This window comes from Equus przewalskii, chromosome 20 (assembly GCF_037783145.1).
Source record: "Equus przewalskii isolate Varuska chromosome 20, EquPr2, whole genome shotgun sequence".
In the NCBI taxonomy this organism is placed as follows: domain Eukaryota; kingdom Metazoa; phylum Chordata; class Mammalia; order Perissodactyla; family Equidae; genus Equus; species Equus przewalskii.
Genome location: NC_091850.1, coordinates 29,162,219 through 29,187,130, shown reverse-complemented (window position 1 = coordinate 29,187,130; position 24,912 = coordinate 29,162,219). Strand labels below are relative to the sequence as shown.

The 24,912-nt window shown below is 39.9% G+C and overlaps 1 protein-coding gene across 3 annotated transcripts in view; it reads right to left on the bottom strand.

The window, feature by feature from the left end:
* Positions 1-1,365: 1,365 nt before the first annotated feature.
* LOC103545445 (UDP-glucuronosyltransferase 3A1-like) overlaps positions 1,366-24,912 on the bottom strand; it is a 28,462-nt gene continuing 4,915 nt past the window's right edge. For 2 of the 3 annotated variants that reach the window (XM_008512102.2, XM_070587022.1), the window contains exons 3-7: positions 21,161-21,275; positions 18,195-18,726; positions 15,555-15,786; positions 13,826-14,045; positions 1,366-4,578 (exon numbers count right to left, since the gene is read on the bottom strand). In XM_008512102.2, coding sequence (XP_008510324.2) covers positions 4,302-4,578; positions 13,826-14,045; positions 15,555-15,786; positions 18,195-18,726; positions 21,161-21,275 — 1,376 coding nt within the window. In that variant the 3' untranslated portion in view covers positions 1,366-4,301. Of the gene's footprint in view, positions 4,579-13,825; positions 14,046-15,554; positions 15,787-18,194; positions 18,727-21,160; positions 21,276-21,796; positions 21,953-24,912 lie in introns of those variants that run through there. The other variant, XM_070587023.1, reaches the window with a different exon arrangement.

Below are 24,912 nucleotides of genomic sequence, written 5' to 3'. Positions count from 1 at the left end.
ATTCCCTTTTCTGCATCTCCTCTCCAATACTTGGTATTTCCTGTCTTGTTAAATATAGTCAGCCTGATGGGCATGAGGTGATATTTTACTGTAATTTTGAGTTGCATTTCCCTAATAATTAGAGATTTTGAGTCTCTTTTCATGTGCCCTTTGGCTATCTGTATATCTTCTTGGGAAAAGTGTCTGTTAATATCCTTTGCTCATTTTCTGATTGGGTTGTTCAATTTTTTGCTAAGTTATAGGAGTTCTTTATATATTTTGGAAATTTTATGATTCTTTGTTCTGTTTCTGTGAAAAATGCCATTGGGATTCTGATTGGGATTGCATTAAATCTGTAGATTGCTTTAGGTAATATGGACATTTTAACTATGTTTATTCTTCCAATCCATGAGCTTGGAATATCTTTCCATTTTCTTGTTTCTTCTATAATTTCTTTCAATATTGTCTTATAGTTTTCAGTGTATAGGTCTATCAACTCATTGGTTAAATTTATTCCTAGGTATTTGATTCTTTTTGCTGTGATAGTAAATGGGATTGTATCCTTGCTTTCTCTTTCTGCTAGTTCCTTGTTATTATATAGAAATGCAACTGAATACACCTTAAAAAAAAAACTAGAAAAAGAAGAACAAACAAAGCCCAAAGTAAGTAGAAGGAAGAAAATAATTTAAAAACTAGAGCAGATATAAATGAAATAGAGACAAAAAAAACAGAATAGAAAGGATCAATGAAACTGAGAGATGATTCTTTGAAAAGATAAAAAAATTGACAAACTCTTAGATAGACACACTAAGATAAAGTAGATAAAGTTAGAAATTTTACATCATTCCATAATCCTCTTGAATTATTATTTCTACTCCACTTTTTCTAGAGAATGTAATTCTACTCTATGTATGTTTATGCTTGAAAGAATTGTGTTGCATATCCAGTTATTACCTTGAGTATCAAAAATATGTATTCAAATTAAAATTAATATTTCTATCCTATGACAATAAGGCTCTAATAGTTGAATATTTTTACAAAGTTACTTTAAGTTTTAATAATTGCATTAAATTAGCCAAAGAAACATAAACATATTTCTGATTTGTTCAATAATTACTGAACACAAAATGCACGTCACAATGAGATAAGGAACTGTTTCTAAATTCTTTTAAAATTGACTAGTGTCAATTTTAACATTTAACATTTAACAAACATTATCTACTTGTGGAATAGGATGTGTTTATATCAATATCTCTTAGTTATGTAAACACTGAGAAAATTATTCGCATCAATAAGTAGCACAAGTTTTGTTATGACCATCTTGAAAATCATGTGCCTCAACTCTTTGAACACCTTCAGTATACTAGACAAAAATTCTCATAGCAATCCAACATCAGTTATTTTTAATGGACTAACAGCTGAAAAATCACAATTTATTCTTGAATTTTCTTAAAAATGAAGAATTGGAAATCACTTTAATAACAAAGGGCTCTTGCTCAGTCATTACATTTCTAACTGTCCATTTGGTACCCCTGTTTTTCCATCCTGGGGCAATGCAACATAGTGAGAATAGGGAGGGGTGAAAGACATGCATTTCTTTTGTAAAATAAGGGTTAGGAAATTGTGAAAAGTGTGGCAGGAAAGAGAACTCTACCACCCAAACACAGCAGATTGTTAGGCAGACCAGTGTTAGGAAACTAGAGTACACACAGGTGAAGATTTATCGCCTCCAGACGCTCTGTGCCATGCAGCTTGGGAAAGGTCTTCACGTACACATTAAGGCACAGACAGCCCAGGCTGGAGCCCACTGACTTAAGCCCCTCTGCTGAGGCTTTCTGTAACTGGTGGGTAATTGATTTCCCAATGACAGTATCTTTCATCCGAGACAATATGAAGTTCATAAATGGTCACTAAAGGAATATGGAATGAAAAGCCTAACTCAATAAAATTCCCTGACAGAAATTATAACAAGAGGAAGGAGTGAAATGAAATAAACTATTATTTGGTCTTGACATCTGGCACTCTATTCTGTCATATTCGCAGGCTTCTTTATTTGTAAAATCACTGTAGAATACAGAAGAAGCTAACCGCTCAATCAAAATGAGAAAGGAAGAGTGGTCACTGGGTGCCATCCCTTTCAAGAATCTCATCTACAGACAAGGGAGGGTCCCTGTCACCTGGAGGTGTCCACTGCCCTTGTTTGTGGAAGCTTCTCTTCTTTGCATTTGCCAAAACACAAGAGGATCTCCCAAAATTCATTGTGGATTTTTAATTAGTGGGAAAAAAAAAAAAAGCCCGAGGACTGAATCACTAGTACAAGCATTATCTCATTATTATTTATTGTTATCTTGGGATGATTTGAACAAAATTTCGAAAATCCACTCTGGACATATGTGTGTCTAAAGTTGTGAATATTTCACTTGAAGACTTATAAAAAATAAATGATTAACTAATTTAAAGGCTGGCATGGACAAAAGAGCCTCCCTAGGTCTTAGGGACAAAATGTGCACCTAAACAAAATATCCCAAGAGAATCCCCCAGCTAATCAAACCACCCTCTGCATGCATGGGCATGGAATCAGCCTGGGTGGGAGGGTCCACCAGCTGGGATGACCGTGTGGTAGGGCAGGTTATTCATTGCAAAAAGATGCCCTCAAGAGGGACCAGTGGGAGCTAAAACCAGTCCATCTCCACTGCCCAGGCCACGTGCCTTGGTTGGAGGGGGCAGCAGGTTTTCTTGCTCTCATCTCAATTTGCACGTTGGCTCCCTCTCCATCTGTGGTTCCTCCTGCTGGTACCTGCTTCTTTGGGGTGGGCTGATTAGACACATCCACCCAGTTAAATGGCAGAAACAAAATTAGAGAACTCAGAAAACATAACATACTTCAGCATGGTAAAGGACTGCTCTTCCTATTATGCATGTTCACCACCCCAAAAGGTCTAGTTTCCACCTATGGTAGTTACAGTTGGTGTAAGACTCTCCCTGAGGTCACAGGGTCACAGGTGGAACAAAACATCCAATCCAGACCCTCCCTGCCTGCCCTCCACATGTGGCCAAGGCTCTAGTTTCCTCTCATTATTCATTGCCTTTTGTTTATGTTTCTAACGTGTCTCCCCAGCAGCTGGAGATGGGGAACATTTCTTAGAATTTTTGTACAGCTAGGAGTGGTCACGGGACTCAGGTCTGGTGAACGAGACATAAGTGGAGTCTTTGGGTGGCTGGAGTGTCTGGGAAATCTCTTTAATGAGGGCTGACTCAGCTGGCAAGGACCTGATTAATTCACTTTTCCCAATTTTCCCATGTCTTGCCCAAATTTCCAGGTGCTGGCTGGATACAAAAAGACATTCTTGAAAGTCCAGGGCAACCTTGAGGATGAAACACCCCTGCAGAGGAAGGCAGATCAACCAAACAAGACATGGGCACTGTTGAGTACATCATGGAGCTACAACTCCAGCCCTGGACTGCCTGCCTACCTCCAGATCTCTTTTACATGAGAAAAACAAGATGAAAGAAAACCCTAAGCATTTCAGCCACTTTTTCTGGTTTCAGTTACTATCAAGTGGATGCAATTCCCAAGAGTATGTCACATATAGAAAGACTCACTTATCAAGGAGCACAAAAAAAGACTTAGTTTAAAGACAAATGACCTTCTTTCTCATGACTTTACTTTTTTAATGGGAAAATTTAAAGACAGCTCAGCACTGTGAAACAGAGAACAAGGCCACTTCAGCCCATGACCAACCTGCAGGCTCCATGCCTGATCAGCAAAGAAGGAGCTTTGTGCAGGAACCAAGACAGAAGCCAAGGTGGTCCTGCAAGGGTGGTTCCGTCCTAAAGGCACATGCGCAGGACAGGCTTCCTGTGCTTTGATGAGAGTTTAGAGGAGAAGCCAATAGACAATAAAAGAATTAGGAAAGCGCCTGTCTTAGCTGTTATTCCATAACAAGTAGTGGGGGCAGGTGAGAGGGAAAGAGGCTCAGAAGATACTGGCCTTGGAGGCTAGAGTGGTTCAGGCTCAGTGCCTGGAAGAGGGGCGTGATAAGGAAGGGCTTCAAGGCTTAAAGTCTGAGGGCCACTGGGTCCAAATGCCCCAGAGACAGAATCACAGACTAGCCTTGGCTGACTCACTAATAAAGAAGGCCACAAGTGCTGAGTAAAGAAATCTGATCACAGGAAGAAAACAGCGAGCAGGAATTTGCAGCACAATTAGCAAGTGGATACGATGTGGAGAACAGAGCTTGCCAGAACCCAAGAAAGGGTGGGAGGTTCCCAAGAAACGGTGACCCCCCCCCAAATACTGCCACCCCAGGCTACACTTGGCATCAGGCCTTCTTCAGCTTCCTGGCCCCACACAGCCACCTGGCCACCATGCCCAGCAGCTTCCCACAGAGCCACATGGTGCCCAGGGTGACCACCAGCAGGAACAAGAAGACGTCAAGTAGATATTGTTGATACCACGACTGCTGGAAGGAATATGGCTTGAGGTGTGCAGCACCTCCTGTCTGGAGGATGTGGTTTGTCCAGCCCACCAGCCTCTGGCTGGGGGTCAGGGGGTGAGAGCGCCTGATGATGCTAGCAGCCACTGCTGTAGATTTGTACCTGTTGGCAGAAACAGAGGTAGCCAGTTACTCTTGTGGTCTCACAAGCCTTAGAGGACTTGTGTCACACACATACACTTTCCACCATATGCACAAAAGATTCTGCTTCAAGGAAAAGTTTTTGGCTTCATCTTGCCACTGTCTAAATGGGTCCCTTTGAAAAGTTCCAACTGGTGCTTTCATGCCATTCTTAGAGCTAAAAGTGCTAAACTATAAAAAAGTGAATCAATTTGTATGGTCTTGCCTCTACCCCAATGAGGCTTATGGTATACTGTAAGAAAATTAAAGAAACAAGAAAAATCTCAAGTAAATAATCTAACAGTGCACCTAAAGGAACTAGAAAAAAAAGGAAAAACATAGCTCAAAATCAGTAGAAGGAAGGAAATAATAAAAACAAATTCAGAAATAAATGAAATAGAGACTAAAAAAAAATAGAAAGGATCAATGAAACTAAGAGCTAGTTCTTTGAAAATATAAACAAAATTGACACACTTTTAGCTATACTCACCAAGAAAAAAAGAGAGAAGTCTCAAATAACTAAAATCAGAAACAAAGAGGAGAAATTAGAACGGATACCACAGAAATACAAAGGATTATAAGAGAATACTGTGAAAAGCTACACAGCAACAAATTGGACAATCTAGAAGAAATGGATAAATTCTTAGAATGATACAAACTTCCAAAACTGTATCTAAAAGAGATAGAGAATTTGAATAGACTAATCAGCAGTACAGAGATTGGAATAGTAATCAAAAATCTCCCAAAAAACAAAAGTCCAGGACCAGACACCTTCCCTGGTGAATTCTACCAAACATTCAAAAAAGACTTAAATATGAGGAGTGATGTCAGTATCACGGCAGAGTGAACTTGCCTGGGACTCTCTCCCCTCCAACATACGACAAAAGGGAGCAACCATATTCCAACAGAAAATACCACAACAGCACAAAAACCTCGGAGAGACACTCAGTCACATGACGGAGGGCGGAGTGGCTGGAGCCCTCCTTGGAGGAGCTGGAATGGGGTAAGAGAGAACTTCGCTCCCTCCCCTAAAGACTGCGGTTTCTGCTGCAAGGCGGCTACATGAGGGAAGGAGTGGGGGAGGGGTTGTGCATCAGCAGGATCACCCAGGACTCCCTAGGGTCCTTGCAGCCTAGAGGGAAGCCCTCTAACAAGGCAAAAGCTTTCATGCGGGGTGACCTCATCAAGCCAAGACCCCAGGAGACCAAGAGCTGATGGGGAAACCTGGGACTGCATGCAGGAGAAAGCACCCCTCCCCCGACCTACACCATGCCATCTCTGCTGAAGGCAGAAGGCTCAGAACACGTGGGTCTCAACCCCCACCCAGTGGTGATAGGCTGTAACTGCAACCAAATAATATCAGAAGGAGAAAGACCCAACCTTCCAACATCAGGCACTTCAACAAATCTTCAGACCAGAGAGAAAACAACAAGCACCCAGAACTCAGTCCTGAGGACACAGAAATATGTAAACTAAATGACAATGAATTCAAAACAGCTATCATCAAAAAACTCAATGAGGTAAAAGAGACTATAGAGAAACAATTCAATGAGTTCAGGAGCTACCTCACAAAAGAGATTGAAACTATAAAGAAGAATCAATCAGAAATATTAGAGATGAAAGACACAATGGAAGAGATAAAACAAAATATGGATTCCCTGAATGCTCGTGTGGACACCATAGAGGAGTGAATCAGCATAATTGAAGGTAGACATGTTGAAATGCTCCAGATAGAGGAGGAGAGAGAAGTGAGACTAAAAAGAAATAGAAAGTCTCTGAGAAATATCTGACAAAATGAGGAAATGCAACATAAGAATTACAACTATTCAAGAAGGTGAAGAGAAGGAGAATGGAGCAGAAATCTTGTTCAAAGAAATAATAGCAGAGAACTTCCCAAATCTAGGGAATGAGAGGGAAATATGTGTGGAGGAAGTATCCAGATCTCCTAGATTTGTCAATGTAAAAAGACCTACTGCAAGGCATATAGTAGTAAAACTGGCAAAAATGAATGACAAAGAAAGAATACACATGGCAGCTAGGCAGAAGAAAACAACCTACAAAGGAATTCCTATCAGACTTTCATCAGATTTCTCTGCAGAAACCTTACAAGCTAGGAGAGAATGGAATGACATATTCAAAACTTTAAAAGATAAAAATCTTCAGCCAAGAATACCCTATCCAGCAAAATCCATTCAGATATGAGGAAGAAATTAAATCTTTCCCAGACAAACAAAAGCTGAGGAACTTTGTAGCCATGCATGAGACCCCACTACAAGAAATCCTCAAGAAGGCCCTCATACCTGAACAAAAGAAAAAAAAGGGAGAAAGGGTCACAAAACACAGAGCAAGGGGACAAATAGATAGAATCAGAATAGGATAGCAAATATTCAACTATGGCATTAGGGCTAAAGGGAAGGAAAACACCAAAAACAAAGACAACCTTGTCACTTTAACCACAAACTGACAACATAAGTTGGAATAAGATATGAGAAAAATAGCTTAGGAAGGGCGGAGGAAAGGGACTGAATCAGTTTAGGCTAAGGAAATAAGAGGCCACCAGAAAATGGACTATCTTATACATGAGATTCTGAATACAATCTTCAGGGTAGTTACCAAACTAAAAAGCAGAACAGAGACACAAACAATAAATAAGGAAAAAACTAAGGAACACATCATAAAAAACTACATAATTCAATGGGTAGACCAAAACACACAGGGCGAGAAACAAAGGAAATGCAGGAAAACTAGAAAACGAGTGACAGAATGACAGCATTAAGCCCTCATACATCAATAATAACCCTCAATGTAAACGGATTGAACTCTCCACTAAAAAGACACAGAGTGGCAAGATGGATTAAAGAACAAGATCCAACAATTTGTTGCCTCCAGGAAACAAATCTCACCTCCAATGACAAATACAGGCTCAGAGTAAAGGGGTGGAAGATGATACTCCAAGCTAATGGCAAACAAAAGAAAGCAGGTATCACAATACTTATATCAGACAAAGTAGACTTCAAGATAAGGCAGGTAAAGAGAGACAAAGAAGAACAATATATAATGATCAAAGGGACACTCCATTAAGAAGTAATGCTTATAAATATCTATGCACCCAACACAGGAGTACCAAAGTTCATAAAGCAACTATTAACAAACCTAACACAAGATATCAAAAATAACACAATAATAGTAGGGGACCTCAACATCCCACTCACATCATTGGACAGATCATCCAGACAGAAAATCAACAAGGAAACAGTGGAATTAAACAAAAAGCTAAACCTGTTGGATTTAATAGAGATATATAGAACACTCCATCCAAAAACAGCAGAATATACATTCTTCAAGGGCGCACGGAACATTCTCAAGGCTAGAACATATGTTAGGAAACAAGGCAAGCCTCTATAAATTTGAAAAAATTGAAATAATAACAAGTATCTTCTCCGATCATAATGCTATAAAGCTATAAATTAATTACAAGAAAAAAGCTGTGAAAGGGACAAAGATGTGGAGACTAAACAATATGCTATTGAACAAGCAATGGATCATTGAAGAAATTAAAGGAGAAATCAAAAAATATCTGGAGACAAGTGAAAGTAATAACATGCTATATCAACTCATATGGGATGCAGCAAAAGCTGTATTAAGAGGGAAATTCATCGCAATACAGACACACCTTAACAAACAAGAAAAATCCCAAATAAGCAATCTCAAATTACACCTAACTGAATTGGAGAAAGAAGAACAAACAAAGCCCAAAGTCAGCAGATGGAGAGAAATAATAAAAATCAGAGCAGAAAGAAATGCTATTGAAACAAAAAAGGCAGTAGAAAGGATCAATGAAACAAAGAGCTGGTTCTTTGAGAAGACAAATAAAATTGACAAACCCCTAGCCAGACTTAAAAAGAAAAAAGAGAAAAAGCTCAGATAAACAAAATCAGAAATGAAAGAGGAGAAATAAGAACAGGCTCCACATAAATACAATGGATTATAAGAAAATACTATGAAAAACTATATGCCAACAAAATGAATAACTTAGAGAAATTCTGAAACTATAAAACTATAAAGCTCCTGGAAGATAATATTGATAGTACACTCTTTGACATCGAACTAAAAAGGAACTTTTCAAATACCATGTCCTGTCAGACAAGGGAAACAAAAGAAAAAGTAAACAAGTGGGAATTCATCAGAACAGAGAGCTTCTGCAACGCAAAAGAAATCAGGATCAAAACAAAGAGACAACCCACCAATTGGGAGAAAATATTTGCAAATAATATATCTGACAAGGGGTTAATCTCCGTAATATATAAGGAACTCACACAACTGAACAATAAGAAAGCAAACAATCTGATCAAAAAGTGGGCAGAGGAGATAGACATTTTTCCAAAGAAGATATACAGATGGCCAATAAACACATGAAAAGACGTTCAACATCACTAATCATCAGGGAAATGCAAATCAAAACTACACTAAGATACCACCTTACTCCTGTTAAAATGGCTATAATCACTAAGACTAAAAGTAACAAATGTTGGAGAGAGTGTGGAGAGAAGGGAACACTCACACACTGCTGGTGGGAAGGCAAACTGGTGCAGCCACTATGGAAAACAGTATGGAGATTCCTCAAAAAACTAAAACTAGAACTACCTTATGACCCAGCTATACCACTACTGGGTATCTACCCAAACAATTTGAAATCAACAATCCAAAGGAACATATGCACCCGTATATTCGTAGCAGCACTATTCACAATAGCCAAGACATGGGAGCAAACCAAGCTCCCATCGACTGATGATTGGATAAAGAAGATGTGGTGTATATATATACAATGCGATACTGCTCAGCCAGAAAAAAATACAAATTCATCCCATTTGCAATAACATGGAAGGATCTAGAGGGAATTATGCTAAGTGAAATAAGCCAGTCTGAGAAAGACAAACACCAGATGATTTCAGTCATATGTGGAATATAAACAAGTACTTGGACAAAGAAAGCAGTTCACTGGTTACCAGGGGAAGGGTGGTGGGGGCGGCATAGGGGGTGAAAGGGAGCACTTATGTGGTGACAGACAAGAAATCATGTACAAATGAAATCTCACATTGATGTAAATTATTATGAACTCAATAAAAAAAAGACTTAGTACTTATCCTTCTAAAACTCTTCCAAAAAGTCAAATAGGAGGAGAGGCTTCCTAAAACATTCTATGAAACCAATTACCCTGATACCAAAACCAGACAAGTACAATACAAAAAAGAAAATTACAGGCCAATATCATTGATGAACATAGGTGCAAGAATACTCAACAAAATACTAGTAAATTGAATGCAACAATATGTTAAAAAAAATCATACACCACGATGAAGTGGGACGTATTCCAAGGATGCAGGAATAGTTCAACATTAACAAATTAATCATTGTGTTACACCACATCAACAAAATGAAGAATAAAAGTCACATGATCATCTCAATAGATGCAGAGAAAGCATATAACAAAATAGAGCCTCCATTTATGATTTAAAAAACTCTGAATAAAATGGGTATAGATGGAAAGCACCTCAACATAATAAAGGCCATACATGGCAAACCCACAGCCAATATCATACTCAAAGTGAAAAACTGAAAACTATCCCATTAAGAACAGGAACCAGACAAGGATGCCTACTTTCACCACTCTTATTTAATGTAGTGTTAGAAGTCCTAGCCAGAGAAATCAGGCAAGAAAAAGTAGTGAAAGGGATCCAAACTGGAATGGAAGAAGCAAAACGGTCACTATTTGCAGATGACATGATTTTATATATAAAAAATCCTAAATAATATACCAAAACAACTATTATAAATAATGAATGAATACAGTAAAGCTGCAAGATATAAAATCAACATACAAAAATCAGTTGCATTTCTACACACTAGCAACAAAGTAGCAGAAAGAGTAGTTAAGAATAAAATCCCATATTCAATTGCAACAAAAAGAATAAAATTCCCAGGAGTAAATTTAACCAAAGATGCGAAAGACCTGTATACAGAAAACTATAAAACATTGTAGAAAGAAGTAGAAGAAGACACAAAAAAATGGAAAGATATTTCATGTTCATGGATTGGAAGAATTAACTTAGTTAAAATGTCCATACTTTCTAAAGCAAGCTACAGAGTCAGTGCAATTCATATCAAAGTCCCAACAAAATTTTTCACAATAAATAAAAGAATCCTAAAATTTATGTGGAACAACAAAAGACCCTGAATAGCCAACAGAATGCTGAGAAAAAAAGAACAAAGCTGGAGTTATCACACTCCCTGATTTCAAAATATGCTACAAAGCCATAGTAATCAAAACAGCAGGGTACTGGCAGAAAAACAGGCAAACAGATAATGGAAGAGAATTGAGAGCCCAGAAATAAACCCATACATCTACGGACAGTAAACTTTTCAAAAGGGAGCCAAGATCATACAATGGAGAAACTATAGTCATTTCAATAAATGGTGTTGGGAAAATTGGGCAGCCACATGCAAAAGAATGAAACTAGACCATTATCTTACATGATACACAAAAATTAACTCAAAATGAATTAAAGACTTGGGTGTAAGACCTGAAGCCATATAAATTCTAGAAGAAAACATAGGCAGTATGCTCAACATCACTCTTAGCATCTTTTCAAATATCATATCTCACCAGGCAAGGGAAACAAAAGAAAAAATAAACAAATGAGGCTACATCAAACTAAAAAACTTCTGTACAACAAAGGAAGCCATCAATAAAACAAAAAGACAACCTAACAATTGGGAGAAGATATTTGCAAACCATATATCTGATGAGCAGTTAATATCCAAAATACATAAGGAACTCATGCAACTCAACAACAAAGAAACAAATAACCCAATTAAAAAATAGGCAATGGATCTTTTTCCAAAGACCATATACAGATGGCCAAAAGGCACATGATAAGATGTTTAACATCACTAATTTTTAGGGAAATTAAAATAAAAACTATAATGAGATATCACCTCACATCCATCAGAATAGCTATAATTAGCAAGTCAAGAAATAAGTGTCGGAGAAGATGTGGAGAAAAGAGAACCCTCATATACTGCTGGAGGGAATGCAAACTTGTGCAGCCACTACAGAAAACAGTATGGAGATGCCTTAAAAAATTAAGACTAAAACTACCATGTGATCCAGCTATTCCACTGCTGGGTATTCATTCAAAGAATAGGGAAATATGAAGGCATAAATATATATGCACCGCTATGTTCATTCAACCATTATTTACAATAGCCAAGACTTGGAAACAACCTAGGAGTCCATCAATAGATGAGCGAATAAAGAAGACGTGGTATAAATACACAGTGGAATACTTCTCAGCTAAAAAAGTATGAAATCTTGACAGTTGCAACAACATGGATGGAACTTGAAGGTATTATGCTAAGCGAAATAAGTCAAATAGAGAAAGTCAAATATTGTATGATTTCACTCGTAAGTAGAAGATAAAAACAACAAACAAACACATAGATACAGGGATTAAATTGGTGGTTACCAGAGGGGAAGTGGGGAGGGAAGAGTCTGAAAGAGGGGATAGGGCACATGTGTACAGTGATGGATGGTAATTAGTCTTTGGGTGGTGAACATGATGTAGTCTACACAGAAACTGAAATATAATGATGCATGCCTGAAATTCATATAATGTTATAAACCAGTTACCTCAATTTAAAAAAGGTTAAAAAAAAATTGGCAGAAATAATTGAACCATCCAAACCATTAAAATCCAGAAAAAGAAAATAAATACAATGTAATTATTATATACATATATTGGGCACCTACTTTGTGCTGGTGTCTGGCCTAGGTGACAGATATGATTCTGAAGACTGTGTCCCAGGAGGACACCTGCACTTTCCGGCCCCTTCACAGCATCCTGTTGACCAGCACTAGCTCCATGGGCTGCAGCCTGCATATTTGCACATGGCCCCACACTTAGCCTGGTCCTGTGCTTGATTCAATTCTCTACTATCACCTTCTTGAAATGTTAGAACTTTATAATAAGGGCTGTACGTTTCCATGTTACATCAGGCCCCACAAGTTATGAAGCCGGCCCTAATGTATGATGCCTGGGGACCATTCCAGGCAAGATGACTCCTTCACAGGAGCCAGTGGTTCATGTCCATTTTGGGTCTAGGTCTTTGAAAATTGAATGAAAGTTACAAACCCATTTTTCAGGGATTGAACAATTTGCAACACATAAGATACCAAATAGATGTAAAATTTCTGAGTTTTCTGACTCTTGGAGCTTAACACCTTTTCTAGGGCTAAAAGTCATAACCTATGTGGCTGTTTTTCAGCCATCTCACAAGGACTACTTATGGGGCTCCTACATGCAAGGTAGTATGTTAGGCCTTGAGGTCTGATTCAGGTTTGTGCCCTTGAACTCCAGGTTACTCAGTCCTTCTTAGTTATAGGAAAAAAATATATATTTTTTTCTCTTCATATGAGATCCTGCTGCTGCATGTTAAGTAACCTAAGACATCGATGGCCCTGTTAGCAACTCACTTAACAGAAATTCCTTCAGACTCACTTTGTGGCAGGCCCTATGCTAGGCCCTGGGAACATCATGAAAAACGAGACCTACTGCTGTCCTGGGGGGCTTACTCTCTACTTTCTAGTGTGGGGGACAGATAATAAATTAAAATCTATAGAAATGGAATAATATAGGTCCTGAGAAGTGTTAAGAAGAAAATAATGAATTATGATTGGAGTGGGTAGGAGAGGAGTCTAGATAAGACTGACAAAAAACGATGGCCTCTCTCTCTGAAGAGGCAGCTTTGGAGATGAGACCCAAATGTGATGAAGGAGTCATCCCTGTGAAGAGAAAGGAAGGTGTGTTCTAGGCAACAGGACACACCAAGGTCCTGAGGTAGGGAGTAGTATAGCATATTGGGTACAGGAAGGCAACCTCTTACTCAGTTGGAATTCTACTAAAAGTACCCCGAAATATAAGACCTCTCAAAGAGAACCTGTGTAAGTAGTTTGATTTCCTCACAATCCATTAAGTACAAAATTCTCCTCAGCATTTACCTAAATTGCCTAGTCTTGCTCATAGAGGAGACAGGTCAGCTGTTAGCATCACACACATATTATTTCATATCCTCGAAGTTTCAGGTTTTATCGCAAAAAGACCCACATGATACCCTTCATGTTTGATGTCTTCATTCAGCCTATGTGGCCACAAGCCCAGAGAGCCACATACCTCTTGTCTTCTATGACTTGCTTCATCTTCAGAGCCAGTGTTTCAGCCTTGATCTGCTTTACCTGGATAGAAACACCAAACTTTTTGGCTTCTATTCGGAACAGGTTTTCAGGCTGGTCTCCAAAGAGAGGAATCCCCACCATGGGCACACCATGTTGGATGGCCTCCATGATGCTATTTAGCCCACCATGGGTGACAAAGAGACGGATGCGAGGGTGAGCTGTTGCAAATAAGAAAGAGAACATAACATTTCAGGATGAAAAGTTTCAGAATACCAGGTAAAGCAGAAAGGGCAAAAGAAAATGACAATGGATTCTCAGTGTGTTGGAGCCATTGTAAAGAAGAGTTTTCTTGGGACACATTCAAGGTGGATGTTCCAACATACAGGATTAGAAACATTGTCTGTGTACAGAGACACCTTGACACAGGTAGAACCCAGCTAAGAATGAGACCTAAGGGAAATCTGTAGAGAATAGTGCTAAGCAAGGCATATGTCTCTATCAATCCATCCATCCATCCTTCCACCCATCCATCCATCCTTCTCTCTATCATCCCAGTGCCTTTCTTTGCTTATTTCATCTATGTTTTCTCTTTGTGTCTCTCTCTGTCTCTGTCTCATTCTTTGTTGTGAGCAATCTTTTCTCACCTGCCAACTAATTTCCTTCTTCCCTGAATTCCTGACACACTTACTGACTTCAGAACCCATGTGGCATTCATAAAACTTACATAGTATGTGTGTCTCCTCAAATAAAGGAGAAAACCCTTGAAAACAGACTGGACTCTATACCTTGATATTTCCAGTTTCAGTGTTTCCATCCCACCCTTATTTAGAGCTAAGTAAAATGATTGTTCATAGTGAAGAATCCATCTCAACCTGTGCCACTCAACTGGGATGTACATCAGAATCTCCTTGTCTCTCTTTGAAATGAGAACCACGTGCCCCACCCCAAAGTTAGAGAAATACTTTTGCAGAAGTGGAACCAGGAATCGGTTTCTTAAATTCCTCAGATGATTTTGAGTCATAACCATGGTTTAAAACCTCTGATACACCAGTGTCTATGGCAGTGAGGAGTCTCTAAGAAGCATCACTAGGCCCAGAGTAAACCTGGTGGGGAGTGAGGGAGCTCTCTGGTACTGGAGACTCAATTGACCTAATAACTGGCTATGAGGTTGCTCAGCTTGATGCTCAGGTATTTTGACATTCCAAAGACACTGAAGGCATCAAAGTTGTAAAGGCATGAGTCATTCACACTTTGTAGCTAAGGAGGATGTATTTGTGTGCCTGTGTATGTGTGTGTATACATATATATATTTTATATGTATAAAGACAAGTGGATAAACAGGTGCAGATGAAGACACTAAATACAGTGGCAACGTGTTTCTGGTATACTCTCTCAGAGTACACAGGTTATTTTCTATCGTGTTGGGGTGACCTTGTTCAAGACCAAATGCAGTAGGTCAATGTGACTATGGTGGCTGCTGATATCATTCCTGGGATAGAAAAGAATGAAAAGGAGATGGCTGTTTGTGTATCCAATCTTATTGGAAGAATAGCCTGCTTTTCCAAGGACTCCAACTGGCCACTCTATTCCTGCCCTCTGGAGAATTACCTTTAGCTATCAGTGGCTCCTTCTCATGCTGATGGGTTTGCCCAACTACAAGTCAGAAACCTGATGAGCCCTAGATGCATGTAAATACAAAGAGAGAAGCAGATTTGAGTAGTCCTCACCCAGAAGGTCACTCTGAGGAAGCCAGTCCACAATTTTCACATTTGCTGCCAAACTGATGTCTTTGGGCCAATGAGAAGGCTTACACCTCCATATGACCCCTTGAGGGAGATGAGCAAAGGCACTGTTCATTTCTTTGAGAAGTTCATGGGATGAATAATTGCTGATCAAGGAGCCCAGGGCCACAAGCACAAAACCAGAGTCTCCAAACTTGGCAATGAAATTCTCAAATTCCTAGAGAGAGATAAGAATGGAAAGGAGGTGAACAAAGTTGTCATAAAAGCCAGGACATCCATAAAATGAAAGTCAGCTATTTACTGAACACACCTTTCTGTCACTCCCAGAGCTCACTGTCCTGAAACAATCGTCAAATGGCTGGAACAGCTCAGCACCCTCTACATTGTGCTCATGCCCATTGTGTTGATGGAGCATCTTTCCTCTTTGAAAACCTGATCCTACTATCCACGCTATTCCAGATTCTCTACTCATTTTGGGTCCGTGGAAACACAGTCACTTGGGAGTTTTCCACAGTGAGAACAGAGGTGCTAGTGCAAGGAGGAATTCCAGTGGGGATCAGGGCCCAGGAGAGGATGGTGGGACTTCTGGCGGCTAGAGGGGAGAAGCTGGCATAGGAAGTGGAGGCAGAATAAGGAAGGCAACTGGCCACCCACACCCAATGCACCATGGCATGGGCTTTGCTCTGATATTCCATGATATTCTCAGTCACTGATCTTTGTAGTTCATCTCCTACCTCAGTGGTTCACCCACATGACTGCAAATTATATCCACATGGGAAGACTTTTTAAAAAGTGGCAATGCCCAGTCCCAACTCCAGACCTGGGCACCTTATTTTTAAAGTACTCCAGGCAGTTCTTAAGGAGAGTTGTGACCTCATGTTGCAATCTTGGCTTTAACATAATTTTGTCAATTCTTACTTTCAAAATCTCTTAGGATCCTGACTCATTCCGGACCACAGTAGCTCCTTCTCAACTCTCAGAGCTTCACCCTATTCGGCTGATTCCATCCAGCACAACAATGTCTGATTTACCAGTTCAAAGGACCACTTTAAAAGAGCCTTTTATAATTACAAAAGTAACATAAGACCCTTATATAGAGATTGGAAAATTCAGAAAACAAAAAATTTTATTTGAGGAAGATTAGCCCTGAGCTAACATCTGCTGTCAATCCTTTTTTTTCTGAGGAAGACTGGCCCTGAGCTAGCATCCATGAGCATCTTCCTCTACTTTATATGTGGGATGCCTGTCACATCATGACTTGCCAAGTGGTGCATAGGTCTGCACCTGGGATCTGAACTGGCGAAGCCGAGGCCACGGAAGTGGAACATGTCAACTTAACCACTGTGCCACGAGGCCGGCCCCCAGAGAAGAAATTTTTTTGAAAAAGCCTCTATTATCTGACAGTGATTGCAACCCTTACTCCCATTATGCTCCTGCTTAACAATTCCCTCCCCCAGCCAAGTCCTGAGTCCCCCTCCTGTGGAAGCCTTCCTGCAATCTGGCCTGGTTATATTTGTGCAATTGATTTTTCCACTCTATGGTCTAGACAGAGTCACGCAGTGAATGCACAGTCATGGCCATTTCACTTCTACCTCTACACTTGGGCTCCCAGTTCTCTCCACCTGAAATGTCTTCCCTCCCAGCTCATTCTTAAAAGTTCTGCTACCAACTCACAGCCCATCTAGCCTATGAATCATTCTCCAACTCTTCCTGTGAGCACGTCTAGACCAGGGATCATTCCTCAACTCTTCCTGCTCACTCAGTGCAAGGTCAGCAGAGGAAGGGTAGACACATTCGGTGCCTGGAAGGCCCAGGCCAAATCAGGGCTCCTCTCGGCTCTGAAATAAAGGCAGTGGGAGAGTCACATACACCGTCTGAGCCTGTCTCTCATTTTTAAAATGTCAACCATCTTGGTTCCCTCCAGGTGGGAGTATACAAATATAAGATAAATTCAATAAAATGGCAACCCAGTGCTGACAGGCAGCAGCCAGCCAAATAATCTCAGCTCCTCCCCATTTTGAAAACTTCTAGAAGTAGTTCCGAGTCTATGCATTCAAAACAACTAGGCATGTTTACAACTTACAACACCCAGGACAGACCCCAGATCAACCAAATCAGGAGGCCTATATAGAGCTAGGAACCAGGGCTCTACAGGCCGGGAATACTGAAGATGATGCCTGCAGTCAGACCCATGCAGTCCTGCCTTGGTGACATTCTGTCTCACAGTGTTGTTTGTTTTACTGTGAGTAACTCATCTCCTTAACTATTCTTGCACTTGACGTGTGATGGATGCTTACTGCGTACTTACCTGACATATGATCATACACAACGCAAGTAAAAATATAAACTTATTAAAAGGCTTATTCCATTAGAACAAGAAAGAGGGTGAGGCAAGAGAGGACCCTGGGGGTACCATTTAAGGAAGTCCTGAATCTCAGGGTTCTGGCAGTCCTATCACTGTACTTACATGAAGCTCAAAATGAGTACTTACTTAAAAAGTGTGCCCTAGGAGCCTCACTTGCTTCACCCTCCTTCACTCCCAGGATCTCACTGGCAGGGGCACCACCAGCTCTGCACAGATGACCCCTGCACGAAGCCCTTATTGAGAGCTAAGGTTTTACTTACCTGTGGTACTGCTTTAACAGGTTTGGCCATTAAGCCTCCAACATACACAGTGTTGGGAAGCAGAGGCTGAGCAAAATCAAAGGCAAAGTCAGTGTTAACAAACCACAACTCTGCTTTCTTTAGAAGATGAGACAAAACTGGCCTAGAGCCTTCAGGAAAATGCTCCTTGATGATGTTGTCAAATGTAGAGTGGGTTTGCCATTGCTTCACAGAGAAATCAAAAAACATCAAGAAGTTCTTCACTCGGCCCCAGAAGCCCATGCGGTCGGATAGCAAGGAATTGAATACTGGCACATAAGAGAGGGGGCTTGGTAGTCCAAAGTCCATATAGCCAAACGTGGTGGGAAGAACAGACACAAATGGCTTCCCAAGCTTCTCAGCAACCAGGGGAGAACACAAGCCAAATGCGTCAACAAATAACAGGTCAAAGTTCTCATTCTCTAAAGAGTCCATGATATCATTTCTCTTTAGCAAATGACTGCACTGAAGTCCCTGTAGTTCCATATACTTTAAAAAGTTTTCAAATGTGTCTCTGAGAGAAAGAAAATCAATGATAAATGTTTGTTGGAGGAGTTGATTTCACAATAAAGAAAAGAATCTTGGGCTATAAAGATTTTTCGCAGGTGGGCAAGACCACACATAACAGCAGCATCCTCTTCCATCATTGTCCATTAATAGCCTCTTCTCAGGCAGGCTGGAAGATATTCTGGTCCTGAGAGCGTTTCCTTCCTCCCCTCCCTTCTCCTCTCTGATCCAAATCTCAAGCACTCTCTAAGCCAGTTGATCAGAAAATTTATCTTTGAACTCAATTCTTGAAATCCCTGGTCACAGTTGAAATTGAATTGCCACTGTTGGGTCTTCTGCTCTGGGAGCCTTCTGTGACTACACTAGACCTCACAGATCTCTTTCTACTTGGTAAATACTGGCATGTTCTCCTTAACTTTCACTTACGTACTGACTTTACATTAGTGATTTTCTTGTTTACTCAGCCAAACTGTGGAAGTTACTTGATGACACAGTGCCCAAAATATTGACTTATAGATAGGCTTTTAAAAAAAGTCTCTGTGTATTCAGGAGAAGACACGTCACCTGACTCAAGGGACTCTGTGATCATATTAGAACTGAAAATTTCAACTAAAAACAGGAATTTTACATTTCTGTGTCCATGGGTTAAGCAACGCAAAAAAAAAAAAAAAAAAGGCCTGGTTTTGAAACACATTATTAACATTACCACTTCAATAAAGGCTGAGGTGGGGCTGGCCCCATGGCCGAGTGGTTGAGTTCACACGCTATCCTACAGGCGGCCCAGTGTTTCATTGGTTCGAGTCCTGGGCGCGGACATGGCACTGCTCATCAGACAACGCTGAGGCAGCGTCCCACATGCCAAGGCTAGAAGGACCCACAATGCAGAATATACAACTATGTACTAGGGGGCTTTGGGAAGAAAAAGGAAAAAAATAAATTAAAAAAAAATAAATAAATAAAAGCTGAGGTATCCAGAGAAGATAGTGGCAAAGCTTACTGACGTAATTATTCTCTGAGTGTGGAATTATTCCAGGGACCTATCTTCTTGCAATTCTTCCCCATCACTGCCTGTATAGAATATGATCCTGTTTCCTGTTTGTACAACATGTGGGGAAATAGATGAGGATGTCTGTCTGCATTTTAAGGTACCAGAGGTAACAGGTGCAAGCGCTCAAGACATCAGGGGTCTGCCGGCTGCATGGAGGACCAAAAGAATCAATACCTGGCACACCTGTAATTGTGCACCACTGCAGTATCACACCCCAGATAGAGAAGGCCCGTAAGCAAAGCACTCCTTAGCAATATGCAAATCTCTACCTGATCTTTAGGATCAACTTCACAACACACAATAGCACTGACTGGCTGAAATCATCCTCTGCTGGGTATTTTTAAAGTTTCACATAATAAAGGAATGGTTGCCAAATATTTTAGATAGTTTTAGTAATGCTCTAAAAAATTTCTAGAATGTAGTTCATTAGTCACTTATAAAATTTAGCTGATGAATGGAAAACGTTTCAAACATGCAGAGTTACCTTTACCTGTCGTCAAAAATGTTAAATTAGGGGAGAAGACACAAAGCATATGCTTAAAATATATAATGAACAATTCAAGATGATATACACTAAGGGTCAGATAAGCAGGTCTGATCAGACCCGTACTGGAGGGCCTGGGATCTTCCAATCTGAGTGAGGAAAGAAGGCTTTAGGGAAAAGTCGTGTCTGAGCAGGACCTCGACTAGTAAGTAGAATTTTCAAGGTAGAAGGAAGGGGTAAAGCCATTGTAATTAACCAAGATATACTAGGATTTCCGTCTTTCCACTTTTATGCCCACATTTAAGGAATTGTGTGTGCTTTTTCATTCAAGATGAAGCAAAGGGAATTACCTTCATCTCTTATATTGTATGAGATTAACTGCTTTTTAAGAGGACTTCACATGGCCAAATGTTCAAGGACTACAAAATCAATATTCATAAGTCTTTCCTTCAGTAATGAATATATGTGTGAAAAATGAGAAAAAATAAGTGGCAAAAGGTGACTCTCATTTCCCTATCAACAATGAGATGCTGAGGTGCCTAAGCTTCTGTGTTGTGGAGATTATAGACAAAGATGGTAAGTGAAATATTGCAAGGAGTTCCCACAAAGAACACTTGCAAGTTTCTACAGAAATATATTCATGCTTACAGTGGAAGAGGGATAGTACAGATTAAGAAAGAATCTCCAATGACTGGACTGGATGATTTGTTGAGAAATAATTGTTTTTCCAAACATCTACTCATCTATTCCACTATCCATCCATCCATTCATCCATCCAGGAAACCATTCAGCCATGCAACCAACCTGCCATCCCTTTCTCATATCCTCAGTCTAAGCACACGCACTCCATCCATTCGCTTGTATCACTAAAATAGTAACTTTTTGGTTCTAATAATAAGTGAAAATTACCTGCCAGCCAAAGCTTCTTTCAGAAAGAAATCAAAATATTTCTTAAATTCTTTGTTATAATCTTCAGGTGGAAGCCAAGTGATAGCTTGATATGATTTTTCTTCCTCTTTAAAACCTAAGAAAACACAAATGTTTAAAAAAGTTAAAAATATCATACAACATGGATTGACATTAGCATAATGATAGCAACATCTTTTTGTTCCAATAATTTTATATTTATTTGAATGTTTGCTTTTTGAACTTTTGTGTTTTTGTGGTTTTGTTGCTTTCTCATTCATTCGATCTTGTACACTGAAAACATGGATTGAGAATTTTACAAAGATTCAGGAAGCTTTTCAATTTAAAGTGATGGAAGTTTCCATTTGAAGTTTTTACTAAAGGTATAGCTATTTGTCTCACTTCATAGATGAGAAACAAAGGTAACTGAGTTGAAGATAATTTGTGAAGGTTGCACCCATAGGAAATGGTACAGTTTGTATTTAAACACAAGTCTCTTTGATTCCAGAGCCTCTGCTCTTTCTGTTTCAGAAAGATTCATTCTCATTTTTTAAAGTGAAACATCCAAATCACTTTTGTGATTCAGTGAAACGTACTCAATGGCTTAATGAAACAGGAGTTCTCTGCACCTCTACTTACCAACTTGGCTTCGCCTCCATCATCCACGTGTGATAGAAAGTCTGTCTGTTGTTGATGTTTGACTGCTGCCAGATTTCAAGCCCTGTCTCCCACTCTCTCTTCTGTGCCTCATCTGAACAAGCTGTTAAGAAAGTTCCCGTGCTCCCTCCTGTGGCCCTAATGGGAGTTTCAAACCATACAAGGCAGGCCAATGAGGGGGAAACCTCACGCCGTCCCAACAACTGATCCACAAGGAAAGCTCAAACTAGACATCCCTCTTTGTTCTACAAAGGGATTTTTCAAATTTGCTGGGAGTCTGTCCTGCTCTTACCAAAAAAGCCTTATTATTTGAGTAACAAACCTTTCATACTCTCTTAATGTATGTGTGTCTTCATCTGTCGGGGCATGTAACCAAACTGTGTGAAAGGACTGGGGAAAGATTAATGCAAGATCCCACACATGAAAGTTCCTATACCCAATCTTAGTGAAATTACTCACTCCATCCAAGTATTTACTGGCAAATACTTTACATCATAGATTTGGCTACTATGTTCTGTTCAGTAACTGTTTCAACAGGCTCTCCTCACCTGTAGCTGCTTTCACCTTGGAAGACACAGAATACTCCTTTAACTGGTTACACTTGGAGGCCTTCAACAGCCCTACCAGTGGCAACAAACTTTGTCAGCAAGCTCTTAACCATATCCAGCTTTCTCCAGAAGCACAGGGATGACATTACAGTGAGGACTTCTTCCTCCAAGGAGATTCATTTGCCACACTCATTCAAGATATGGAAACATTCACAAAGGACTCACACAAAGGGATGTGCCATTGCCCCAACACAGCTCAAGGCCAGTACCTGAGTTATATTCCTGGGAATTATGTGGTCAGTCTAAGGCCCCTCTATCCATGACACTGTCAAGAAACGACTATTCACTGACAACACCACAATATTTCAACAAGTCCAACATTTTTAGGCCTTTTTGCATTCTGAAGACAACAAAGTTCTTGTTTACATAAGTCTACTTATGCTTATTACTCGGAAATCAGCCCACTTTGAATAGGTCCCCAAATAACAAAAAGTTCTATAATCTGTCCAATTTGCACTACAATAAGCACTGCCGTTAGTGCCACTCAAAGTTGCCTTTACTGTGGAGGCTTCAACAACCTCCTCCAGTGCCTCCTGGAATTCTTCTGACCACCCATGATGACTGTATTAGTTTTTTATAGCCACTATAAAAATTTACTGTAAACTCAAGCCTGCCCTAATGGTCTAGCATTTAAAGTTTGTTTCACTCCACTTCAGTGGCCCGGGTTCACAACCACACCCCTCATTTGTCAGTAGCCATGCTACGGCAATGGCTCACACAGAAGAACCAGAAGAACTTACAACTATACATACTTATGTACTGGGGCTTTAGGGGGGGAAAAAGGAAAAAAAAGGAGGAAGATTGGCAACAAATGTTAGCTTAGGGCAAATCTTCCCCTGCAAAAAAAAAGAAAGAAAGAAAGAAAAGAAAAAAATTACAATAAATTCAGTGACTTAAAACAACACAAACTTATTATCTTGTAACTCTGGAGATCAGAAGTCCAAAAAGAGTCTCACTGAGATAAAAGCAAGGTGTGAGCAGCCCTGCATTCCTTCTGGAAGCCCAAGAGGACAATCTCTTTTCTTGCCTTTTCCAGCTTTTAGTGGCTGCCTGCGCTCCTTGCCTCACGGCCTCCTTCCAGCTGGCAATCACATCATTCTGACTTTTCCTTCCATCATCACATTTCCTTCTCTTACTCTTCTTTCTGATAGAAGGACTCTTGTAATTATATCAGGCCCACCGGGATAATCCAGGTAATCTCCCCATCTCAAGATCCTTACATTAATCACATCGGCAAAGACCCTTTCCCATGTAGGTAGCATATTCACTGTTTCCAAGAATTAAGACATGGACATCTTTGAGGAAACATTATTTTACTACTACATTCTGCTCTCTGTACCCAAAACACTCGCATACATTGCACATGGAAAATGCATTCAATGCATTCCAACATTCCCAAAAGTCCTGAACCATCACACTATCAACTCATAGTTCAAAATCTCATCTAAATATCATCAGCTCAGAAGTCCCAAATTATGTCATCCAAATAATTTTTCAGGTATCAGTGGCAGTCTGGGTATGATCCTTCCAGGGGCAAAATTTCTCTCCTGCTGTGGACCTATGAAATTAGGTAACAAGTTATCTGCTTTCAAGAAACAATAGTGGGACAGGATAAAACACCAGTTACTGACACTATCATTCTAAATGGGAGAAAATGAAAGCAAAACATGAGTTGCTTGTCCTATGAAATGTTGATATCCTACTGGGCAAGCAATATTGGATTTTAAGGACAGGAAATAAACCTCTGTGATATGAAACTCAGCCCTGTGAGCTTGCAGATCTACCCTCTGGGCTCACTGCTTCATCCTCAACTTCTTCTTTGCTCTTGATAAAAAGCATCATGTGTCTGCAGCTGAATAGTTTATCAGCCTGTTTCTTACTTTGGGGGAGTCTAACAGCCTTCCTTCATATCATGTTCTGTCTCTCCCAGTCCGAACTGGCAGTGTGTCTTCTGGTATGGAATTCTCAAGTCCCTTGTGGATCTCCTGCGTAAGTCATGGGAATTCACTCCACTGGACAACAGGCTGCTCCACAGATTTTTACAAAATAATTTCATCTCTATTTTTGGCATCTACCAATATGGCTGAAGGGGTCAATGAGTCACAAACCTCATCTTCAAAGAGCTTTCTCTGAGACTGAATTTTCTGACCTTTTAATCCTTCAGAGGCAGTAGAAAATGTTCTCAAGCCACACCACTGGTTTTCTCTATAAGAGAAGAATTCATTGCTTTCCTCACAGTGAATTCCCTAGTTTTAGAATCTTTTGCAATCTCGATAGGCTAAGAATTTCCAAAATCATGAAGTCCTGGTTTCATTATGCTTTATAGTCCCTCTTTCAATTTATCTCTTTTCCCTCACATTTAACCATAAGCAACAAGAAGCTTTAACATCTATATTTCTACCAAAATTCTGTCTAGGGTGACTTACATGTTCTTTAGGATGATATAGATTTTCCTTTCCATGCTCCTCATTTCCTTCTGAACCCTCATTA